Source organism: Myxine glutinosa, chromosome 2, assembly GCF_964187855.1.
Source record: "Myxine glutinosa chromosome 2, kmMyxGlut1.1, whole genome shotgun sequence".
Taxonomy (NCBI): Eukaryota; Metazoa; Chordata; class Myxini; order Myxiniformes; family Myxinidae; genus Myxine; species Myxine glutinosa.
Genome location: NC_136262.1, coordinates 137,436,601 through 137,461,001, shown reverse-complemented (window position 1 = coordinate 137,461,001; position 24,401 = coordinate 137,436,601). Strand labels below are relative to the sequence as shown.

General features: G+C 44.0%; 1 protein-coding gene across 1 annotated transcript in view; it reads right to left on the bottom strand.

The window, feature by feature from the left end:
• Positions 1-1,029: 1,029 nt before the first annotated feature.
• Positions 1,030-24,401, bottom strand: part of FGF10 (fibroblast growth factor 10) — a 196,465-nt gene continuing 173,093 nt past the window's right edge. The window contains exon 5 of the mRNA XM_068107050.2: positions 1,030-2,236. Coding sequence (XP_067963151.1) covers positions 2,039-2,236 — 198 coding nt within the window. The 3' untranslated portion in view covers positions 1,030-2,038. The remainder of the gene's footprint in view (positions 2,237-24,401) is intronic.

The following is a 24,401-nucleotide window of genomic DNA, read 5'->3' as shown; positions in this document are numbered from 1 at the left end:
TCTCTTTCCCTCTGGCCCTTCAAAATTCAAAATGGTGGATCCTGTTCTGCCACTAATTGATTGGCTATTAAGGACAATATTTTGTTTTGATGCAGAACTTCAGAACTTCTTAATGTCAAATCCACGAGGAATTGTCATAGGAAATGTGATGAACCTCAACCCCTAAAAACGTGTAGGTGCCGATTGATGGGATGGAATTGCAGGCCGCTAAATGCACTGGCAGAATAGCAATTAGAGTTAGGTGCACTCACCTTTGAACTGTCGTACCTTGGGTTCAAATGTCGACCGAGCTACAAACTGTCACCCTGGTGTTTCTCATGATCGCAGCGAGGCAACAATGCGTGCACCTCCATCGGAATAATATGCACCCAGCACTGGTCGTTGGTGGAGGTAAAGACCCCACTGATGTCTTTGGCGAAGAGTAGGCGAGCTATCGCGGGCACCCTGAATAAATTAAAATCCCATCAGTGGAACGTCAGGCCTGGCCAGTCGGTTCCAGAAAGACGTGTGGTTGCCCAGACCAAAGTTGCCCGGAACAAGATTGCCCGGACCAAGGTTGCCCGGACCAAGGTTGCCTGGACCAAGGTTGCCCAGACGAAGGTTGCCCGGAACAAGGTTGCCCGGACTAAGGTTGCCCGGACCAAGGTTGCCCGGACCAAGGTTGGCCATAACAAGGTTGCCCGGACCAAGGTTGCCTGGACCAAGGTTGCCCAGAACAAGGTTGCCCAGAACAAGGTTGCCCGGACAAAGGTTGCTCGGAACAAGGTTGCCCGGACAAAGGTTGCCCAGGACGAGGTTGCCCGGACCAAGGTTGCCCGGAACAAGGTTGCCCGGACCAAGGTTGCCCGGACCAAGGTTGCCCGGACCAAGGTTGCCCGGACCAAGGTTGCCCGGAACAAGGTTGCCCGGCCGACCCCAGAAGGTCGGAATAATTAGGGTCGTCAAAGAGGAAGAAGAATACAATATTGATTACAAAGGATAAGTTGCAAAATGAAGACTGTTGTTGGACTGCGTGGACATTGTATCATGTGATATATACACTCGACTTTATTAATACATGCTCACATATATGCTACAGGTGTGTGACTAGAGGTGAATGTATAATACACCTATCATCAGAACTATTGATCTGTAATGATTAATTATTGGTCACAAAATAAATATAATTTTTATGACAAAATACATTGGCTATATTTACCAGTGTTGTTGCAAAGCTCATTAAATGGTAAAATTGTTCCAATAAAAAAGCGATCCAAAAATGAATAATGGCACATAGGGTCAGTGATATATAACCAATGACGACAGGACATGATAAACTTAAATTAGAACCAAAATTATACATTAATATATCTTAAATATGCTGCCCAGTCAAAGGCTTGGGTACACCTGTGAAGGCCAAGGAAACCCAACAAGTGTCTGCAAATCACATTTTGCTAATCTCTGTCACTTGATTCCAACACGGTAAAACCTCTTACTCGCTCACTGCTTCTTACAATCAACAAGGGTGCATAAGTCAGGTGGCCACAAATTGAGGTTCCTCAGCATCACAGAGCGCTCATGTGGGCGCACACTATTTGGCCGCTTTGACTGAACCCCAAAAACATTTTGAATGAGATGCAGACGAAACGAGCACATTCAACAATGGCCATCAGGGTTGTACAAAACGAAGTAAAAATCTCTTCAAAATGTCGATTTCATGACCCTTTTACCGAGGTCCTCGGATTCCGGGGCATCCTGACAGCAGCAGCGTGCAAGGTCTGAATCACCGGAAGGTTTTTGAAGAACTTTCCCTTTGATGAACAAGAAGCCGTTGGTTTAAGTTCGGTGTGATGAAGCTTCTCGCAGGTTGAACTTCCTTTGGTGTCGAGTTCGAAATCACCGGCTTCAAGTAGCAATTACAGGTTTCCTTCTTTGCGTACTCTACGCTTGCGTTTTGGCCAATATTGCGCAGCCTCGTCCTCCTGAACCGGTTTCCAAGTGCGGGCAAAAAGGCGAGAGGTGACGACGACCTGTGCTTAGGGTCCCGCGTCTGGCACAGTCACGAGAGCACGAGGATAGGTAGAAAGTGTGCAGACAGGTGCTTCCTCCGCGTCCTGTGTCCTCGCCTGGGCGAGCCCTTCCCATTCAGTGCCACAAACATTTGCTTTCCCTTCCGCTTCCATTTCATGGCAGCGTAAGTGTTGTAGCCGTTCTCCTCAATGCGTTCCTTGAACTTGCAGTTTTCACTGTAATTCTTCTGCAAGTGCACGCAACAAATACCAAACACAAACATGTCATGCTGCGGCCAAGACTGTTTACTCCCAGGCCGCTGGCCTCATGCTTTCAACATAAGCCTGTGTGGCAACATGCACTTCTGCATGCACGCACTCCTGCATGCACGCACACGACTGCTCACACGCACTCCTGCATGCACGCACTCCAGCATGCACGCACACGACTGCTCGCACGCACTCCTGCATGCACGCACTCGACTGCTACCACACACTCCTGCGTGCACATGCCCCTGCATGCACGCACTCCTGCATGCACGCACACGACTGCTCGCACGCACTCAGGCATGCACGCACACGACTGCTCGCATACACTCAGGCATGCACGCACACCACTGCTCGCATGCACTCAGGCATGCACGCACACCACTGCCCACACGCATTAGTGCATGCACGCACTCCTGCATGCACGCACTCGACTGCTCGCACGCATTCCCGCATGCACACACTCCTGCATGCACGCACTCGACTGCTCGCACGCATTCCCGCATGCACACACTCCTGCATGCACGCACTCAACTGCTCGCACATGACTGCTCACATACACTCCTGCATGCACACACTCCTGCATGCACGCACTCGACTGCTCACACACAACTGCTCGCACACGACTGCTCACACACACACCTGCATGCACGCACTCGACTGTTCGCACACAACTGCTCGCACACACTCCTGCACGCACGCACTCGACTGTTTGCACACGACTGCTCGCACACACTCCTGCATGCACGCACTCGACTGCTCGCAAACACTCCTGCGTGCACACACTCGACTGCTCACACACACTCCTGCGTGCACGCACTCGACTGCTCACACACTCCTGCATGCACGTACTCGAATGCTCACACATACACCTGCATGCACGCACTCCTGCATGTACGCACTCCTGCATACACGCACTCGACTGCTCGCACACACTCCTGCATGCACGCACTCGATTGCTCGCACACGACTGCTCGCACACACTCCTGCGTGCACCCACTCGACTGCTCGCAAACACTCCTGCGTGCACGCACTCGACTGCTCACACACACTCCTGCGTGCACGCACTCGACTGGTCACACACACTCCTGCGTGCACGCACTCAACTGATCACACACACTCCTGCGTGCACGCACTCCACTGCTCACACACACTCCTGCGTGCACGCACTCGACTGCTCACACACACTCCTGCGTGCACGCACTCGACTGCTCACACACACTCCTGCGTGCACGCACTCGACTGATCACACACACTCCTGCGTGCACGCACTCGACTGATCACACACACTCCTGCGTGCACGCACTCCTGCGTGCACGCACTCGACTGCTCACACACACTCCTACGTGCACACACTCGACTCCTCACACACACTCCTGCGTGCACGTACTCGACTGCTCACACACACTCAACTGCTCACACACACTCCTGCTTGCAGGTACTCGACTGCTCACACATACACCTGCATGCTCACACTCCTGCATGTACGCACTCGACTACTCACACACACTCCTGCATGCACGCACTCGACTGCTCGCACACGACTGCTCGCACACACTCCTGCGTGCACGCACTCGACTGCTCGCAAACACTCCTGCGTGCACGCACTCGACTGCTCACACACACTCCTGCGTGCACGTACTCGACTGCTCACACACACTCCTGCGTGCACGTACTCGACTGCTCACACACATTCCTGCGTGCACGCACTCGACTGCTCACACACACTCCTGCGTGCACGTACTCGACTGCTCACACACACTCCTGCGTGCACGCACTCGACTGCTCACACACACTCCTGCGTGCACGCACTTGACTGCTCACACACACTCCTGCGTGCACGCACTTGACTGCTCACACACACTCCTGCGTGCACGCACTCGACTGCTCACACACACTCCTGCGTGCACGCACTTGACTGCTCACACACACTCCTGCGTGCACGCACTTGACTGCTCACACACACTCCTGCGTGCACGCACTTGACTGCTCACACACACTCCTGCTTGCACGCATGCCAGCTCGTGAAGCACATATTTATTTTGATTTTCCTTCCGTCCACTTATTCAACACTTTATAATATGTACAAGTGTGCGCTTCCGTGCTAATCATAATATTTGATTACCTTGAAGCTACAAGGAAAACTCCTGACCTGAAATTTTCAAACATTCCGCTAGAAGCTTCGAACTCCTGTTTTACCTTCATGTACCCAAAGGGCTGATTTACGAAACAACGTACCACCACTTGCCTGCCTGGGTAAGCTCACCAGCTGTCTTGTTTCTCAAAAAGTTTTCCATGAGGGGTACGTTAACGGAAATAGGATCGCTGCCTTAAAACAGGCCCTGACGGCTGTCTGATAGGTCGCACGTGGGTTTTTACACAAGGCCCTGGCCTTGCCTTGGGTCAACGCAGTTATACTTGAACCTGCCATTGCTAGTAGTTCATCTAATCCTTTTGCTACAATTTCTTTTTCTTTTTCAAAAGTCCAACGATCATAGCAGCACAAAAGAGATGTACTATGAGTCGTATCCTGTAGAGTGTCACCCGTAGGGGCGAAGCGAGTGCATCGGCATGACGCATTCCTTCTTTACCAGCTAGGCATATTACAAGATCGATTCTGTGATTGCAAGTTCAGGTGAATCAATCTGCTTGGCCAAGTTGCACAGATTAATCAATTGCTATCGGTGGCAAGCCATGGTGTGAAGGGCTAAAATATTGCTCTGAGGGTTTGGAATGATTTGGAAGCGTAAGGAAACTTTGGGGGTCGGGGAATTGCAATATTGTGCACGATGTGGAAGGGGAACCCTTTCGCAATTTTATTTTTCCATAGAAAGAATAAGAATACAAGCAACCAGCCCAACATTCGTGAAGCCTTGCTGGATGAGACGACCGCTTGACTGCAAAGCAACTGCATGATCGAGCTTTGATCGTACGTTGCCACGAAGTCTCGGAAGTAGTCTGTTGGTTCGTTGATGGTTAACTTCATTTTTTATCTTTACGATTAAATGAAGGCACAGGGACATTAAACAAATATAAGGACTTGGAATTTCCAACTATTTTATACAGTAGTCTTCATCCTGACACACAGGCGAGTTCCTAAAGGCGTCATGGGATGTTTAACTGGAAGGTGTAAATGTGTATTTTTTTTGTATACAAAGTCGAGGCTTGTGAGCAACACATACAACACATACGCAGAAAACAGATAAAACACAAAGACATAAACAGAAAACACATAAAACACATAAAACACAAAGACATAAACAGAAAACACATAAAACACACAGACATAAACAGAAAACACATAAAACACAGCCATAAACAGAAAACAGATAAAACACAAATACATAAACAGAAAACACATAAGCAGAAAACATATAAAACACAAATACATAAACAGAAAACACATAAGCAGAAAACACATAAACAGAAAACACATAAGCAGAAAACACATAAACAGAAAACACATAAGCAGAAAACACATAAACAGAAAACACATAAGCAGAAAACACATAAAACACACAGACATAAACAGAAAACACATAAAACACACAGCCATAAACAGAAAACAGATAAAACACAAATACATAAACAGAAAACACATAAGCAGAAAACATATAAAACATAAAGACAAAAACAGAAAAAAAATAAAACACAAAGACATAAACAGAAAACAGATAAAACAAAAATACATCAACAGAAAACACGTAAGCAGAAATCATATAAAACATAAAGACAAAAACAGGAAAAAAATAAAACACAAAGACATAAACAGAAAACAGATAAAACACAAAGACATAAACAGAAAACACATAAAACACAGACATAAACAGAAAACACATAAAACATAGACATAAACAGAAAACAGATAAAACACAAAAACATAAACAGAAAACACTTAAAACACAACGACATCAAGAGAAAACACATTAAAAAAACAAAGACATAAAGAGAAAACATGTAAAACACAAAGACATAAAGAGCAAACAGATAAAACACAAATACATAAACAGAAAACACATAAAACACATAAAACACAAAGACATAAACAGAAAACACATAAAACACAAAGACATAAACAGAAAACACGTAAAACACAAAGACATAAAGAGCAAACAGATAAAACACAAATACATAAACAGAAAACACATGAAACACATAAAACACAAAGACATAAACAGAAAACACAGAAAACACACAGACATAAACAGAAAACACATAAAACACACAGACATAAACAGAAAACAGATAAAACAAAAATACATAAACAGAAAACACGTAAGCAGAAAACATATAAAACATAAAGACAAAAACTGAAAACACATAAAACACAGCCATAAACAGAAAACACATAAAACACACAGACATAAACAGAAAACAGATAAAACACAAAAACATAAACAGAAAACACTTAAAACACAAAGACATCAAGAGAAAACACATAAAAAAAACAAAAACATAAGGAGAAAACACATAAAACACAAAGACATAAACAGAAAATGCATAAAACACAAAGACATAAACAGAAAACGCATAAAACACATAGACATAAACAAAAAAACAGATAAAACACAAAGACATAAACAGAAAACACATAAATCACAAAGACATAAAGAGAAAACACATAAAATACAAAGACAAAAAGAGAAAACACATAAAACACAAAGACATAAACAGAAAACACATAAAACACAAAGACATAAAGAGAAAACACATAAAACACAAAGACATAAACAGAAAACAGATAAAACACAAAGACATCAACAGAAAACACATAAAACACACAGACATAAACAGAAAACAGATAAAACACAAATACATAAACAGAAAACACGTAAGCAGAAAACATATAAAACATAAAGACAAAAACAGAAAACACATAAAACACAGACATAAACAGAAAACAGATAAAACAAAAATACATAAACAGAAACCACGTAAGCAGAAAACATATAAAACATAAAGACAAAAACAGAAAACACATAAAACACAGACATAAACAGAAAACAGATAAAACACAAAAACATAAACAGAAAACACTTAAAACACAAAGACATCAAGAGAAAACACATAAAAAAACAAAGACATAAAGAGAAAACACATAAAACACAAAGACATAAACAGAAAAGACGTAAAACACAAAGACAAAAAGAGAAAACACATAAAACACAAAGACATAAACCGAAAATCTCGCGAGATCTCGCGAGATCACGGCGAGGTCACCTCTTTTCGAAGCTGCTCCATGCGCTCACGCTCTCGAAGCTAAGTGATCTATCACAATCGTGTTTTTGTCGAGACTGTATCTATCTTTCGGTGTGTGTACCTATAGCGTATCTTTTGGAAAATTTTCGGTGCTAATTTTTCGTACATGTATACACAATCGTCGGTTAATGGTATCAAGTATTCTGCGGCCTAGTACTCGTAGGCTTAGACTACCGTACCGTCTCCGACCTTGTGGTTTTTTCTCTCAGCGATTCGTCGAATGCGCTGAAATTATTTTCGTTCTCTGTTTCGTACCAGTCGTTCACCCCGTACCTCCTTGTTAATATCTGTACTCACAAAAAAAAAAAAAAAAAAACCCCAAAATTTTTTTCCTTCCCAGGTCTTATTCGTTTATTTGTTGTTCTTTTTGTTCGTTCGTTCTTCGTTCGCGATCACGCGGCTAGAAATGTATAATCTCTCCCCTGAACAACTATTTTCTCTCATATATTATAACACCCTTTTCTTCTTTTCCTACAAAAGGATGCTTTCGTCTTGCTCACCAAATCTATTCATTCCAAAAAATATATATAATACCATCTCTTACAGTTCCTCCTTTCGACATTCCCTAAACTATCCAGAACTCCACCCCTCCTCCAGTGTCCTCAAACGTATTTTTGACTCGAAGGTCTCAAACTCATTTTGCAAAAAATGTTCGTTTCCCATGAATCGTACACTTTTCAAAATCCAATCTCACCCCTCCCCTCCAAATCCTCCCCATCACCCATCCCTTTCAAATCTCCCCCCTTGCCCCTTCCCTCCCCTCCCTCCTAAACTCCCCCCACACCCCTTCCCTCCGAGACTCTCCCTCGCTCCTCCCCTCCTAGACTCCCTTCTCACCCTTCCTCCTCAAAGCATCCTCCCTGCTTCTTCCCCCTTCCAACTTTCACCTTCATCTCCCCAAACCTTCTGCCTCACTCTTCCCCCTCCTCAAATAACACCTCACTGTGCCTCACCCAATCTCCATCAAACCTTTTGTCCGCCCCATTCTTCCCTTTCTCCAAGCTATTCTGAAATCTCTGAAATCTCTGACACACCTTCAACAGCTCTCCCTACCTCTTCCTCCTCTTCCACATCTTACCCTACCCCTCCCCCCCCCCCTGTTCTGGACCCGATGCTCCCCCTTCCTCTTCATTAACGGTATGGACCTCAAACATCCGGGGCCTTCGCTCAAACTTGACTGACCTCTCCATACAGGTTGCTTCTGACAAACCAGATGTGATCTGCTTAACAGAAACTTTCCTCCTTCATGATGTCTCTGATGCCTTGGTATCTCTCCCAGGTTACTTCCTCCTCCGGTATGATAGACCTGAGCCTCGTCCTGGAGGTGGGGTTGCTATATTTATAAAAAAAACTCTCTTCCTCACTCGCCCTCCACTGCCCTCTCTCCACCTCACCCCCAGGAATACCTTTGGCTACGGCTTCCCCTTCGCTCCCACCTTTTGTTCATATGTGTGTTGTACCGTCCACCAAACAGCGATGACTCCATCTACATCTCACTGTCTGATAATATGGACCAACTTCTATCTACCCATCCCAACTCTCTCTTCCTCATATGTGGTGATTTCAATTGTCACCATGCCAGTTGGCTGGGGGTGGGTACCTCTCTCACCAGCCATGGCTCTTCAGCAAAGGACTTCTGCGACTCACTGGGACTGACACAATCTGTCAATTTCCCGACCCGGATCTCAGTCAACGGAGCATCTTCTCTTCTGGATTTGGTTATGACAAACTTCCCTGAAAATGTCTGCTGCTCTTCTTCTGCTCCAATCGGCTCATCTGATCATGTGCTTGTCAAAGTGGACATCTCTCTTACCATTCTCAGAGAGCCTCCTCAGCGTCGACGAGTCTGGCATTTCACTCAGGCCAACTGGCACGGTCTTCAAGCAGCCATCAATCATCTGGACTGGTCTCCCATCTCTACCGCCTCTGACATCAACTCATCCTTGGAATTCTTTCAAAGTAAATTGCTCTCTCTCATGCACAGATTTATACCATCTCGTCTTCAGTTGTCATATCCTTCCTGCCGTCCATGGTACATGGAATCTTGTGGTGAGGCTGTTGCCCTGAAACAACTTGCTTTCGTCTCCTGGAAAGCAAATCCAATGGAAGGAAATCTCATTTCCTTTCACAAAGCCCGAAACAAGTGTGTGTCCACCCTCAGGAGAGCCAGGAAACAATATCTCACCATTCTCAAGACCGAACTCTCTTATCTGTCTCCCTCTTCCAAATCCTGGTGGCATCTGGTCAAATCTGTTTCTGGTGTTTGTTCCCCCTCCATCCCCTCCCTCACCTCAAACAGCTTAACGGCTGACTCCGCACGTGAAAAAGCTGAATGCCTCAACTCTGTGTTTACCTCTAAATCTTGTGTCCCAAACCCATCCCTCTCTGTACCCACCGTACCCAGTCGTACCCAGCTGCTTCTGGACTCTGTGTCCTTTCCTCCTGACAAGGTGGAAAAGTTTCTGTCAACCCTCGACTCTGATTCTGCAACTGGTCCTGACGGCATCAGCCCACGGGTCCTAAAATCATGTTCTTCTGCTCTTTCACTCCCTCTTTCTGTTCTCTTCACCCTCTCTTTTGCTCAAGGTCATCTGCCATCTGCTTGGAAATCAGCCAACATCACCGGTTTGCACAAAAAAGGTGCAAAAACAGATCCCAGCAACTACAGACCAATCAGCCTTCTCCCAATTATCAGCAAAGTCATGGAATCCATCATTGCTTCAGATATTAAATCTTTCCTCATCTCCAATGGCTTGATCTCTGATCATCAATTTGGTTTCAGACCTGGTCACTCTACTCTGGACATGCTGCTTCTCCTTTCTCAACAATGGATGGAGGTCCTCAACACCAAACAGGAAATTAGAGCTGTCTCCCTTGACATTTCACGTGCCTTCGATACGGTCTGGCACCCTGCTCTGCTCACCAAACTCTCCTCCTTTGGTATCCATGGAAATCTCCACGCATGGCTGGCGGACTTCCTCTCTGGTCGTAGTCAACGTGTGGCCCTGAATGGGTTTCTCTCATCTCCTCTTCCTGTTCAGGCTGGAGTTCCCCAAGGTAGTGTTCTGGGCCCTGTGCTTTTTCTGGTCTTCATCAATGATCTCTCTGACTCTCTTGAAAATCCTTTCTATCTCTTTGTGACGACTCTACTCTCTGTCGCTCCATTCCTCATCCCTCAGATCGGCAGTCTGCAGCATCCTCACTCTCTGCAGACCTGGACAAAATCACAGACTGGTCAAACAAGTGGAACATGTCTTTCAATCCTGACAAATCTCACACTCTTACAATGTCTCTCCGAAAGGACCGACTGGACAACCCTCCCATCTACTTTCTCAACAATCCTCTCCAAGAAGTTCTGTCGCTCAAGCTTTTGGGTCTCACTATCTGCCATGATCTTTCTTGGGAAAACCACATTTCCAAGCTGGCCTCCAAAGCCAGTCGCCGACTGGGCATCCTCCGTCGTGCGAAGTCCTTCCTTGGCACACCTGAGCTACTCACCACATACAAGGCTTTCATCCACAGCTCAATGGAATACTGTTCCCCCCTCTGGGCTGGTGCTCCTGCCTCACACCTTGCTCGGCTTCACGCTGTTGAGGCGAAAGCTTTCAGAATCATTGGAATCTCCTGCGATGTAGTCAACACCGAGGGCCTTTCACTCACTCACCGCAGGCAGGTTGGTGGTCTTTCTGTCTTCTACCGACTCCTCTCCGGCCTTGCTCCCCCAGCTCTCTCTGTGCTCTGTCCCCCCAATATTCCTTCAGGTCGCACAAGATCTGCCTGCAACCCTCGTATGGTTAAACTGCCAAAGTCTAGGCTCTCTGCTCACCTTCACTCTTTCATTCCCCTTTTCTCCCACCTCTGGAACAAACTCCCCCACTCCCTTCAATCCCACTCCTCCCTCCAGGTCTTTAAAACAGATGTTCACCATCATCTCTTATCTTCCCCCATCGAAAACCTTGATCTTTTCTACCCCCGGTAATTCACCCCAGAGTCCTTGCAGTGTTCATATGTTTTATTCCTCTCCCACCTCCCCGCAAGTCCTCCCGATGTCCCTGCTCTCAAATGTTGTGTTTGTGTCCTTCCCCCTCTTCCCCCTCTCTTTTGTGTCCTTCCCCCTCTCTCCCCATCTTGTCTGCCGCTCACCTTGTTTTTTGTGTTTTGTGTGTCGGTTTGTCTTTTTGTGTGATTAATGTTAGCTCTTTCACGAGCCTCGATCTTGTATACAAAAAAAAAAAAAAAAAAAAAAAAAAAAATACATAAAACACACAGACATAAACAGAAAACAGATAAAACCCAAATACATAAACAGAAAACACATAAGCAGAAAACATATAAAACATAAAGACAAAAACAGAAAACACATAAAACACAGACATAAAAAGAAAACACATAAAACACACAGACATAAACAAAAAACAGATAAAACACAAATACATAAACAGAAAACACATAAAACACAAAGACATCAACAGAAAACACATAAAACATACAGACATAAACAGAAAACAGATAAAACACAAATACATAAACAGAAAACACGTAAGCAGAAAACATATAAAACATAAAGACAAAAACAGAAAAATCATAAAACACACACACAGACATAAACAGAAAACAGATAAAACACAAAGACATAAACAGAAAACACTTAAAACACAAAGACATCAAGAGAAAACACATAAAAAACAAAGACATGAAGAGAAACACAGAAAACACAAAGACATAAACAGAAAACACATAAAACACACAGACATAAACAGAAAACAGATAAAACACAAATACATAAAGATAAAACACATAAAACACAAAGACATAAACAGAAAACACATAAAACACACAGACATAAACAGAAAACAGATAAAACACAAATACATAAACAGAAAAGAGATAAAACACAAAGACATAAACAGAAAACACATAAAACACACCGACATAAACAGAAAACAGATAAAACACAAATACATAAACAGAAAAGAGATAAAACATAAAGACAAAAACAGAAAAATCATAAAACACACACACAGACATAAACAGAAAACAGATAAAACACAAAGACATAAACAGAAAACACTTAAAACACAAAGACATCAAGAGAAAACACATAAATAACAAAGACATGAAGAGTAAACATAAAAAATAAAGACATAAAGAGAAAACACATAAAACACAAAGACATAAACAGAAAACACTTAAAACACAAAGACATAAACAGAAAACACATAAAACACAAAGACATCAACCAAAAACACATAAAACACACAGACATAAACAGAAAACATAAAACATAAAGACATAAACAGAAAACACATAAAACACACAGACATAAACAGAAAACACATAAAACACACCGACATAAACAGAAAACAGATAAAACACAAAGACATAAACAGAAAACACATAAAACACAAAGACATAAACAGAAAACACATAAAACACAAGGACATAAACAGAAAAAACATAAAACACAAAGACATCAAGAGAAAACACATAAAAAACAAAGACATAAAGAGAAAACACATAAAACACAAAGACATAAACAGAAAACATAAAACACAAAGACCTAAAGAGAAAACAGATAAACACATCAGCAGAAAACAAAAAAAACACAGACATAAACAGAAAACACATAAAACACAAAGACTTAAACAGAAAACACATAAAACACAAAGGCATAAAGACAAAACAGATAAAACACAAAGACATAAACAGAAAACACATAAAACACAAAGACATAAAGAGAAAACAGATAAAACACAAAGACATAAACCAAAAACACGTAAAAAACGAAGACATAAACAGAAAACACAAAAGCAGAAAACAGATAAACACACAGACATAAGCAGAAAACAGATAAAACACAAAGACATAAAAGAAACAAACATAAAACACAAAGACAAAAAGAGAAAACACATAAAACACAAAGACAGAAACCAAAAACACATAAAACACAAAGACATAAAGAGAAAACAGATAAAACACATGAGCAGAAAACAGATAAAAAACAAAGACATAAACAGAAAACACATAAAACACAAAGACATAAGAGAAAACAGAGAAAACACAAAGACATAAACAGAAAACACATAAAACACAAAGACATAAACAGAAAACACAAAGACATGAACAGAAAACAAATAAAACACAAAGCCATAAAGAGAAACACATAAAACACAAAGACATAAAGAGAAAACACATAAAACACAAAGACATTAAGAGAAAACACATGAAACACAAATACATAAACAGAAAACACAAAGACATCAACAGAAAACACATAAAACGTATAATAAAGGCAATGGGTGACATGAGGGGGAGAGAGAGGGAAGACACAACAACAGTAGAGACAAGCGTTACGCCTAGGTCCCCCGTCGGTGAAGTGATGTGAGTTGACAAAGTGGAAGACGCAAGGCGGCCATCTTGGATTTTGACATGGCGACCCAATTTTCAATAGCGTTCTTCCTTATGCCTAGATACACCCACACACCAGATTAGAAGTTGGTACTTCGCTTATTTTTCAAGAAATTCTGCTCACAAGGTTCAGACATACATGGTGGCGGCCATCTTGGATTTTGACGTGGGTTGCACCCACACACCAAATTAAAATTCGGTCCTTCGCTTACGCACGCACGCACGCATGGACGCACGCACGCCCGCAAGCATGCACGCACGGACGCACACACGGGCGGAGGGGAAAACCATAGTCCCCCTTTTGCTCCGCGGTGCGACGGGGGACAAAAAGGGACGTTGGTAGATCTGTGGAAGGGGGAGGGCTTGGGGGGAAGGGAGAAGGGTACACGGTATAAAGCAAATGAACACGACTAGGAATTTCAGGAAAGAAGTTGGAGATTGAAAGAGGTGGATTTGGGGTGTATTAATGGGGGTAGAAAAGATCAAGGTTTTGGAAGGGGAAAGATAAGAGATGATGGTGAACAGATGTTTTAAAGACCTGGAGTGAAGAGTAGGATTGAAGAGAGTGTGGGAGTTTGTTCCAGAGGCGGGAGAAAAAAGGAATGAAAGAGTGAAGGAGAGCAGAAAGTCTTGATTTTGGCAGTTTCCTCAGAAGAGGGTTGGCTGGCAGGTTTTGTGCGTCCTGCAGGAATATTTTCGGAGGAAGCAGGAGACAGAGCTGGGGAAGCAAGGCCGGAGAGGAGTCGGTTGAAGACAGAAAGACAACCTACCTGCCTGCTGTGAGAGAGGGAAAGGCCCTCAGAATCAGCCTCATCACGGAAGATTCCAATGATTCTGAAAGCTTTGGTTTCTACAGCGTGAAGGCGAGCTAGGTGTGAGGAAGGAGCACCAGCCCAGAGGGAAGAGCAGTATTCCATAAAGCTGCAGATGAAAGCTTTGTAAGTGGTGAGAAGCTCAGAAGTGCTCAGAAAGGACTTCACACGATGGAGGATGCCCATTCGGTGACTGGCTTTGGAGGCCAGCTTGGAAATGTCGTTAACCCAGGAAAGATCATGGCAGATAGTGAGACCCAAAAGCTTGAGTGACACAACTTCTTCAAGAAGATTGTTCAGAACGTAGATGTGAGGGTTGTCCAGATGGTCTTTTCAGAAAGACAAACTGAGTGTGTGAGATTTGTCAGGATTGAAAGACATGTTCCACTTGTTTGACCAGTTTGTGATTTTATCCAGGTCTGCAGTGAGTGAAGAGGCTGCTACCTGCCGATCTGAGGGTTGAGATATGGAGAGGCATAGAGTGGAGTCATCAGCAATGAGATAGAGAGGATTTTCCAGAGAGTCGGATATATCATTAATGAAGTCCAGAAAAAGCACAGGACACAGAACACTGCACTGAGGAAGTCCAGCCTGAATAGGAAGGGGAGATGAGAGAATTCCATTTAGAACCACACGTTGACTGTGACCGGAGAGAAGAGGAGAGTTTGATGAGCAGGGCGGGGTGCCAGACCGTATCGAAGGCACGAGGTATGTCAAGGGAGACAGCTCTGATTTCATGTTTGGTGTTGAGGACCTCCATCCATTGTTGAGACAGCAGAAGCAGCATGATCAGAGTAGAGTGGCCTGGTCTGAATCCAAATTGATGATCCAAGATCAAGCCATTGGAGAAGAGGCAAGATTTCATAATGGAAGCGATGATGGATTGATGACCTTGCTGATTTTTGGGAGCAGGCTGATTGGTCTGTAATTGCAGGGATCTGTTTTTGCACCTTTTTGTGGAAAGTGGTAATGTTGGCTGATTTCCAAGATGCTGGCAGATGACCTTGAGAGAGAGAGAGGGTGAAGATGGCAGATGACCTTGAGAGAGAGAGGGTGAAGATGGCAGATGACCTTGAGAGAGAGAGGGTGAAGAGAACAGTGAGAGGGTGAGATAGAGTGGCAGAGCAGGATTTTAGGACCCGTGGGCTGATACCGTCTGGTCCAGTTGCAGAATCAGAGTCGGGGTTTGACAGAATCTTCTCCACCTTGTTGGGAGGGAAGGACACAGAGTCCAGGAGCAGCTAGGTATGACTGTGTAAGGTGAGTACAGAGAGCGATGGGTTTGGGACACAAGATTTTGAGACAAACACAGAGTTTAGGAATTCAGCCTTTTCACATGTGGTGTCACCTGTGTAGCTGTTTGAGGTAAGCGAGGGGATGGAGGGGGAACAAACACCAGAAACGGATTTGACCAGATGCCATCAGGATTTGGAGGAGGAAGGCAGGTTTGAGAGTTCAGTATTGAGAGAAGAGAGATATTGTTTCCTGGCTCTCCTGAGGGTGGACACACACTCGTTTCGAGCTTTGTGAAAGGAAATGAGATTTCCTTCAGTTGGATTAGCCTTTCATGAGGCGAAGGCAAGTTGTTTCAGGGCAACTGCCTCACCACAAGAATCAGTGTACCATGGACGGGAGGAAGGGTAAGACAACTGAAGACGAGATGGGATAAATCTGTGCATGAGAGAGAGCAGTTTATTTTGGAAGAATTCCCAGGAAGAGTTGATGTCAGAGGCAGTAGAGATGGGAGACCAGTCCAGATGATTGATGGCTGCTTGAAGGCCATGCCAGTAGGACTGAGTGAAATGTCAGACTTGTCGACGCTGAGGATGCTCTCTGAGAATGGCCAGAGAGATGTCCACTTTAACAAGCACTTGATCAGAAGAACCGATTGGAGCAGAAGAAGAGCAGCAGACATTTGCAGGGAAGTTTGTCATAATCAAGTCTAGAAGAGAAGATGCTCCATTGACAGAGATCCGGGTCGGGAAATTGACAGATTGTGTCAGTCCCAGTGAGTCGCAGAAGTCCTATGCTGATGTGCCATGGCTGGTGAGAGCGGTACCCACACCCAGCCAGCTGGCATGGTGACAGTTGACGCCGCCACATATGAGGAAGAAACAAGTGTGGCACTTTGATTGTTCGTAAGCTAAATGCTGGTTTGTGGCATGGTGAGTGAGCCAAGGACTGGCAGACCACATTGACAGATATACTTGCAATGATTATTGTGTACAAGTAGGGAATGGGGGGGGGGGGGGGGGGTGAAAGAGAGAAGGGGGGTTATTAAGAGGCATATGAGGTTGGGGTGTGACGTGGCTTTTATTTTGATTAGATATTATTTTGACAAGTTCATGATTAGACAAACCAATTGCAGCAGCAGAGGAAAGGAGACATTAGCAGAAATGTTGGTCATTATCAGGTCCAGAAGGGAGGATTTGCCATTTGGCTGAACTCCCGGTTGGCAAAATCACAGATGGAGTCAGGCCCGTGGAGTTACAGAAGTGTGTTACTGCAGTGCCATGGCTGGTGAGAACACCCACCCCATTGACAAGGTGACAATTGAAATCACCACATATGAGGAAGAGAGCATTGGGACGCGTGGTTTAGAGACAAAGGAGAGGTAAATGAAGTTGTCACCGTTAGGGGTGTGGTAGAACACACAGACAACCTCGAGGTGGTAGTGGAGGGGGTGGACTGACAGAATGATGCCAGAGAGGTATGCACACTCCCCTCTAAGCTGTGTATTGTGTATCCTGACGGCAAATAAATCTCAAATCAGACGGCACACACATTGATGAATGACCCTCCCTGTGAAACACCGGGATGACATTTATAGCTAGGCCAAGATCCAAATCCAGGTTAGACAGTTTAAAGGTGAGTATGCAGCCACCATTCTATAGATTAAGGACAACAACTCCAGATAATCTCATCTAACTTCCCTCTCATTGACATAAGGCAACTACTCTAGGTAGTCTCATGTAACTCTTTCCCAGGTTTCCGCAGGCCGCACGAAGTCCACCATCAACCCCCTTCGGGGGAAACTCCCCAAATGCAGGATCATTGCTCACTTCCACTCATTCAATCCTCTTTTTTACTGCCTGTGGAACCAACCTCCACATTCTCTTCAATCTTATGATTCTCTCCAGGTTTTCAAGACTGCTGTTGATCACTATCTCAGAGATGACCCCCACCCAATATCATTATCTTTTCCATGTTTACCTCCCAAAGAGTTTGCTCCTGTATCCATTGTGTACACCCCCTGCATGTCCTCCTATCCCTCTTTCCTCCCCACATCCATTATTTGTCCAAGTCTCCCTCTATTTTGTCCCTCAACCCTGCTATTGGTGTTTCCAACTTCTCTTTCTGCTGTTCCTTTTGTGCTGTTCTGTCCTGATGCGTTCCTGGACTGTTCTAGCTCTTCCATGAGCCTCAACTTTGTACGCAAAACAAAGAGGAAGGGCAATATATATACATCTTCAGTTAATCTCACTGGAGTTCATTCACATAGAGAAAAGGTAATAAAGCTAGGAAATGTCATGTGACCTAACTCTCAAAGTGGAAGAACAATAACTCCAGGTAATTTTGCATGATTTCACTCCAATAGTGGAAATAACTCCGGGTAATGCTATGTGACTTAACTCTCATAGTGAAAGAACAATAACCCCAGGTATTTGCATTTCAGGCAACTTCCAATGAGATATAACAATAACTCCAAGTAATAGAGAATTTTTGAAATGACGTATTTCTGTTGTATACGAAGTCGAGGCTCATATAAGGCTCGAGACTCGCTAACACATAGACGTATGAATGCTAACAAGGCCTTTTTGTGCATGCCCTGTGTGTGCGTTTACAGTGACTCAGTTCTGCTGGCGGGTACTTTACCCTGCTGTCGTAAACGTGAAATCTCGAATTCAAATTGCCTTTTCAAAATAATTTTCACAATTTAAACAAAAGAGTGGCAATTTCAAAATGGTTGTGTTCCTGAATGCAAATTGGACTCACAGAAATATAGGAGATACGTGAAATATCTGTGATTGAGAGGTGTCAAATTCCTACAATCTCCTCTAAATGGAAGTTATCGGCAGGAGAAACGCCCATACGGACAAGCACACACACACACACACACACACACACACACACACACACACACACACACACACACACACACACACACACAACTTTTTTTATTATTAATTAAACAATATCAGCTATTCCTAAAATCTGTCATAATAAAAGGCAGGGTGTGTGTGTGTCTCCTCCATAACTCCAACACCATGAAACATAGCGGCCCCAAACTTTGCTTGCATACTTATCAACCTCCAAGATAGTGCATGAATGAAAACTATCTGTTTGTGTGTGTTTAAATACACCTTTTGACAATCATTTAGGGGGTGCTCATAACAAAAACAACAAAATAAGCCTTACCAAAATGGCTGTGCTCCATCTTGATCAGCCCTCTGTGACATTGCTGGGTTTTTACGGCACCATTTTGTTTCGGCCTATTCAAACATGCCTTTCACTTGGAAACACAATCACGGACTAAATAAAGTATGTAATCAAAATCTCAAATCAGATTTGAGGTTCGGAACCCATAGATAAGTGTCGAAATCTGTAGTGAAATCTGAAAAATTTAAGACATTAGCGATTCTTAGAACTAAGTATACATCTTTTACTCAGCTTTAAGCAAGGCTGTCCTTCCTCCTTCTCCGCATTGCCAAAGCGCATTAAATGGGGATGATTGGTCAGAGAGATGGACTGATGTGATGGGGCACGGGGATTGTTTGAGTGTGACGTCAGCAAGGAAAGGGAAGGGTGCTCCCTCCCCCCCCCCTCACTTTCTCTCTGGTACTGGTTGCGTGGCAGGCTGTCGCAGCATTTTATATATCTATCTATCTATCTATCTCTCTCTCTCTCTCTCTCTCTCCCCTTCTCTCTCTCCCCCCCCCCCCCTCTCTTTCCCTTTCTCAATTTTTCACTTAATTTAATCAAACGCTTAATTTGCTCTTGATGTGTTCATAGCTCTTGCGTGAGCATTTCCTTTAAAATTGTTTGTGGTTTCTGTTTGTGTCCTCACCTTTGGTTGGTAAAATTTTTATACTCGCTGATTTCTTTTGAATATCCTTTGTTCTTTTTTGGTGTGTTTATGATCCTTATACAATGTTTCTTTGAACTCGTTGCTTGGTTTAACACTGCTTTGTGGAATGGTTTTATACTTTTATAATAAAAGGATACAAAAAGTCAAAAGTCTCTCTCTCTCTCTCTCTCTCTCTCTCTCTCTGGCGCCACCTATCGGCCGTCGGTGCGTTGGGTGTAGCGTCATGGCGGCTGTGAGCAACTGCTCTGTGTTTTTGGTGAGTCCGTCGTGAGGTTTCCCCCCTCTCCTGCCCTCCCCTGCCCCCCTCCCTCTCCTTTTCCATCCTGTGTGCCTTGGCATTTGTTTTCATCTGTTCTACACCTTTGCCTTCGAGAGAGAGAGGATTGAGAGCGGGCCCATTTTGGGTGCGGCCTACTGCCGTTGACGGCGCGTTGTAAGCCATTTCTGTGCTTATAATGCACGTTTATTTTTTACTTTAGTTCGTTTATTTAGGTTTGATACCCTCTTGTCCGGCTCGGACAAGCGGGGGGAGGGGGGGGGGGTATTTTCGCCGGAATGGCGAATGCACGCTCTCGTCGCGATGACTTTGAAGGCTTAACCAGGAAGCACGCGTTTGTGTGCATGCCTCCGGATGGAGTCCCTGTCGAGGACATCATCCTCGCTGTGGGGAGCATTGTTGGGGATGAAAATATACGTGCAGCTTCGCGTATGAACCAGAAAGTGGTGGTGTTCGTTTCGGACGAGGAACTCGTCCATGACGTGGTAAGTGCGGGAATAACCACGGAAAGCGGTCACTTTATGATGGCATCGCCGCTATTAACTCCCGCGACGAGAGTGGTTATTTCTAACGTACCACCATTTATCCCAAATGACAAGTTAATGACCGTGCTATCACGGTACGGTAAAATGGTATCGAGGATTTCAACAATCCCTCTTGGGTGTCGGAATGAACGTGTTAAGCATGTAATGAGCTTCCGCAGACAGGTGTATATGGTCCTTCCAGACCGTGGGGACGACACAGGCCTCAACATCACTTTCAAAATTAATTTTGAAGAGGCAAATTTCCAGCTATACGCATCGTCCACCACCTTAACATGCTTTCAGTGTGGAGCGTATGGACATTTAAAACGTTCTTGTCCCAAAGCCTCGTGTGTCAGGTGTGGCAAGATAGGTCACACTGCCATAGTTTGTAAGGAGGAGGTTGCTCTGCTAATGAATACGCCCAGTGGGAGGGAGGTAAACGCTGCTCCACTAATGAATACTCCCAGTGGGAGGGAGGTTAACGTTGCTCCACTAATTGAGATTCCCAGTGGGGGGGAGGTTATCGCATTGCCACCGCCTAAAATTCCTAATGAGGGTGAATCCAGTGTTCCAAGCGTGAACGTATTTATTCCTCCTCAGCAAAATGTTGAAATGGACACTGATAGCAAAGTGGGGACGAGTAAACGAAGGGCTCCGGATGATAGTGACTCATCTGGAGCAGGTAAAAAGGTTGTGCTCGATTTGCAGGCTGTTAGTGAAAAAACTCTTCAGGATGCACCTGGAATCTCTCTGCAAAGCGCGGACCAAATAAATAAAGAGGAAAACCCAGAAAAGAGCATCAGGGTTCAGCCGCTAAAACAACGCGCTTCCATTACTCACACAGACGACGTTAATGATGTAAATAATTCAGGCCACGATACCGTGAATGGCGCATCATTGATCCAAGCGAATGTCGCCGAACAGGCTGACATCCATAATAAATCTGCCAATATAGCAGAAAAGGGCGGAAACATAAATCCACAGGAATGTGGGAATAATGATTTCATGCCAATTGAGGAAATCAGTAATCAATGTGCTGATGTTTCCCAAACACAGCACTGCGTGGACCCCCCAGACAAGGGAAGGCTAGGTTGCATAGCAGGAGAAGAAAACGGTATTGACCCAGACCCCATTGGACCACTTTCTGATTTATCAGAATCGGAAGAGGAGGTGGAGGTAACAGCATTATCACAATTAATGCCAGATCAACCCCCAACCCCTCCCCATATTGTTCTCTCATTCCTCAATGAAACGTATAGACAGCGAAATGTCATCATTGGGGATCATTTCCCTGATTTGGCTCCCTTTATTCAGGCTGCAAAACTAGTCATAAAAAAATCTGAGGAACTAAACCTAACAAAATCGCAGTTTCATCGACTAAAGAAAATCATAACAAAGGCAAAGACTGAGTACTCACAGTGTCAGACAAAATTTACTAATGAGTGATGAAGACGCTTAATCTTGCAACACTCAATATAAATGGTGGTGGGGCCAGTCACGTCCGCCAGATCCAAGTGAATAGTTTATTCAAAAGGAAACAAGTCGATGTAATATTACTGCAAGAAACTCATATTATTGAGAAGGTTGAACATGACTGGAGCAGCATGTTCAAAGGTAAATGTTTCTTCAGTAATATGTCATCTGTATCTGCTGGAGTGGGGTTTTTGCTAAAACCAGGACTTGTACCTGAATCTTGCCTCTTTCAGGAGGTGATTCGGGGACGTTTTGCCTCCCTAGAATTGGTGATCAATAGCCTGAAGCTTATTATTTTTAATGTATATGCACCAAGCGAGAGTACTGACCGTAAAGCCTTCTTTACTGAAGTGATAAACCATTTAAATTTGTTTGACCCAAATCAGTGCATATGCATGGGGGGAGATTTCAATTGTACGCTAGAGCCCAAAATAGACAGAAATTCACCGGAACCACATCCCGAGTCCCATGGTGACCTCTCCCAGTTCCTTTCAGGTGGGGCTTTTTTGGATGTATGGCGATTGATGCACCCAAATGACCGGCAGTTTACATGGTGTTGATGCTCCAATGGCCAAGTATCCTTAGCGAGGCTTGACCGCTGGTACATCACCCCACGTTTAAGGAATATTGTAACCTCCTCAACTATTACCCCTTCCATCTTCTCTGACCACCACATGGTCACGATGGGCCTATCTTTCCCACAATTCAAACGGAGGAGCGCCTATTGGAAATTCAATACAAGCCTTTTGGATGATACCCTGTTTAAGGAAGCCTTTCGCATCCTATGGATAGCAATAGTTGGAAAAAAGCCCCTCTTTGCTTCCACTAACATTTGGTGGGATAATATGAAAACTCATATACGACTGTTTTGTCAACAGTTTAATTCCCATATCACTCATGAAAATCAAATCACATTGGCACGGTTGGAAACCGAAATTCTAAAACTGCAAAACAAAATGGCAGAGCAGGAAAATGAGACAAATTATAAATTGCTCCTTGAAAAAAGGACCCAACTCCGGGAACTATTACAGGAGAAGGCTGCAGGACTACTAGTTAGACTGAGAGTAAAAAGCATTAAAGTATCAGATAGTCCTAGCAAAGCCTTCTTTCACTTAGAAGCTGAAACGAAGCCTCCCCAGCTTATTTTATCAGTTAAGGACCCCAGTGGGAATGAAATTACAAGTTCTGATGGGGTAAAAATCACTATTACAAAGTATTATTCTGAACTATTTGCTAAAAAAGATATATATGAGGATAAAATAAAATGTTTTACCTCCCATCTCCCAACCCTAACTGAGACTCAACGCCTGGAGCTGGATGTGCCTTTAAGCCTTGATGAATTACAGCGTGCCCTGGTTGGAATGGAATCTGGAAAGGCTCCGGGAATTGATGGCCTGCCAGCTGAGTTTTACATGGAATTTTGGGACATTTTGGGCCCAGAACTATTGATTGTAATCCAAGAATCCTTGCGAAAAGGTGTAATGCCACTAAGCCTAAGGAGAGCAGTGGTGAGTCTTCTCCCAAAGTCAGGAGACCTCCGGCGGATGGAGAATTGGAGACCGGTTTCAATAATGTGTACTGACTATAAATTGTTTTCGAAAGCAATGGCAAATCGTTTAAAAAAAGTCATTGGTGATCTGGTTTTACCTGATCAGACATTCTGCATCCCCAGTCGTTCGATTTACGACAACATTTTTTTCGTGCGGGATTTAATGTATGCTCGCCATGACCAAAATGATTTTGGAATATGTTTTCTAGACTTTGAAAAAGCCTTTGATAGCATTGACCATGTTTTCTTGTGCCATGTTCTTGAAGCATGTGGGTTTGGGGTAATTTTCAGGGCCTTTATAACCCTATTGTACACTGACATCTCCAGTGTAATTAAGGTGAACAATGAACTGGTTCCCCCCATAAAGGTTCAGAGGGGGGTACGGCAGGGTTGCCCAGTCTCAGGTTTGCTTTTTGCATTAGCAATGGAGCCATTTCTTTGCACACTGAGAAAGAATATCTCTGGCCTGACCTGTTTTCCTGGAAGCCCACCAATGACTATATCGGCCTATGCAGATGATGTTTGCGTCATTATAAAAAACCACCAAGACATTGTTGCTCTTGTAAAGTCCTTAAGAACCTTTTTCATGGCTTCATCTCTGAAGGTTAATTGGACGAAAAGCAAAGCTCTTTGGGTGCCATACCTTAATAGCTGCCTACCTGTCTCAACACATCTGCCTGCTCTTCCAGAAAACTTGGAGTGGAAAACAGATGGTGTTGATTACCTTGGTGTGTCCCTGGGCTCTACACAATTTG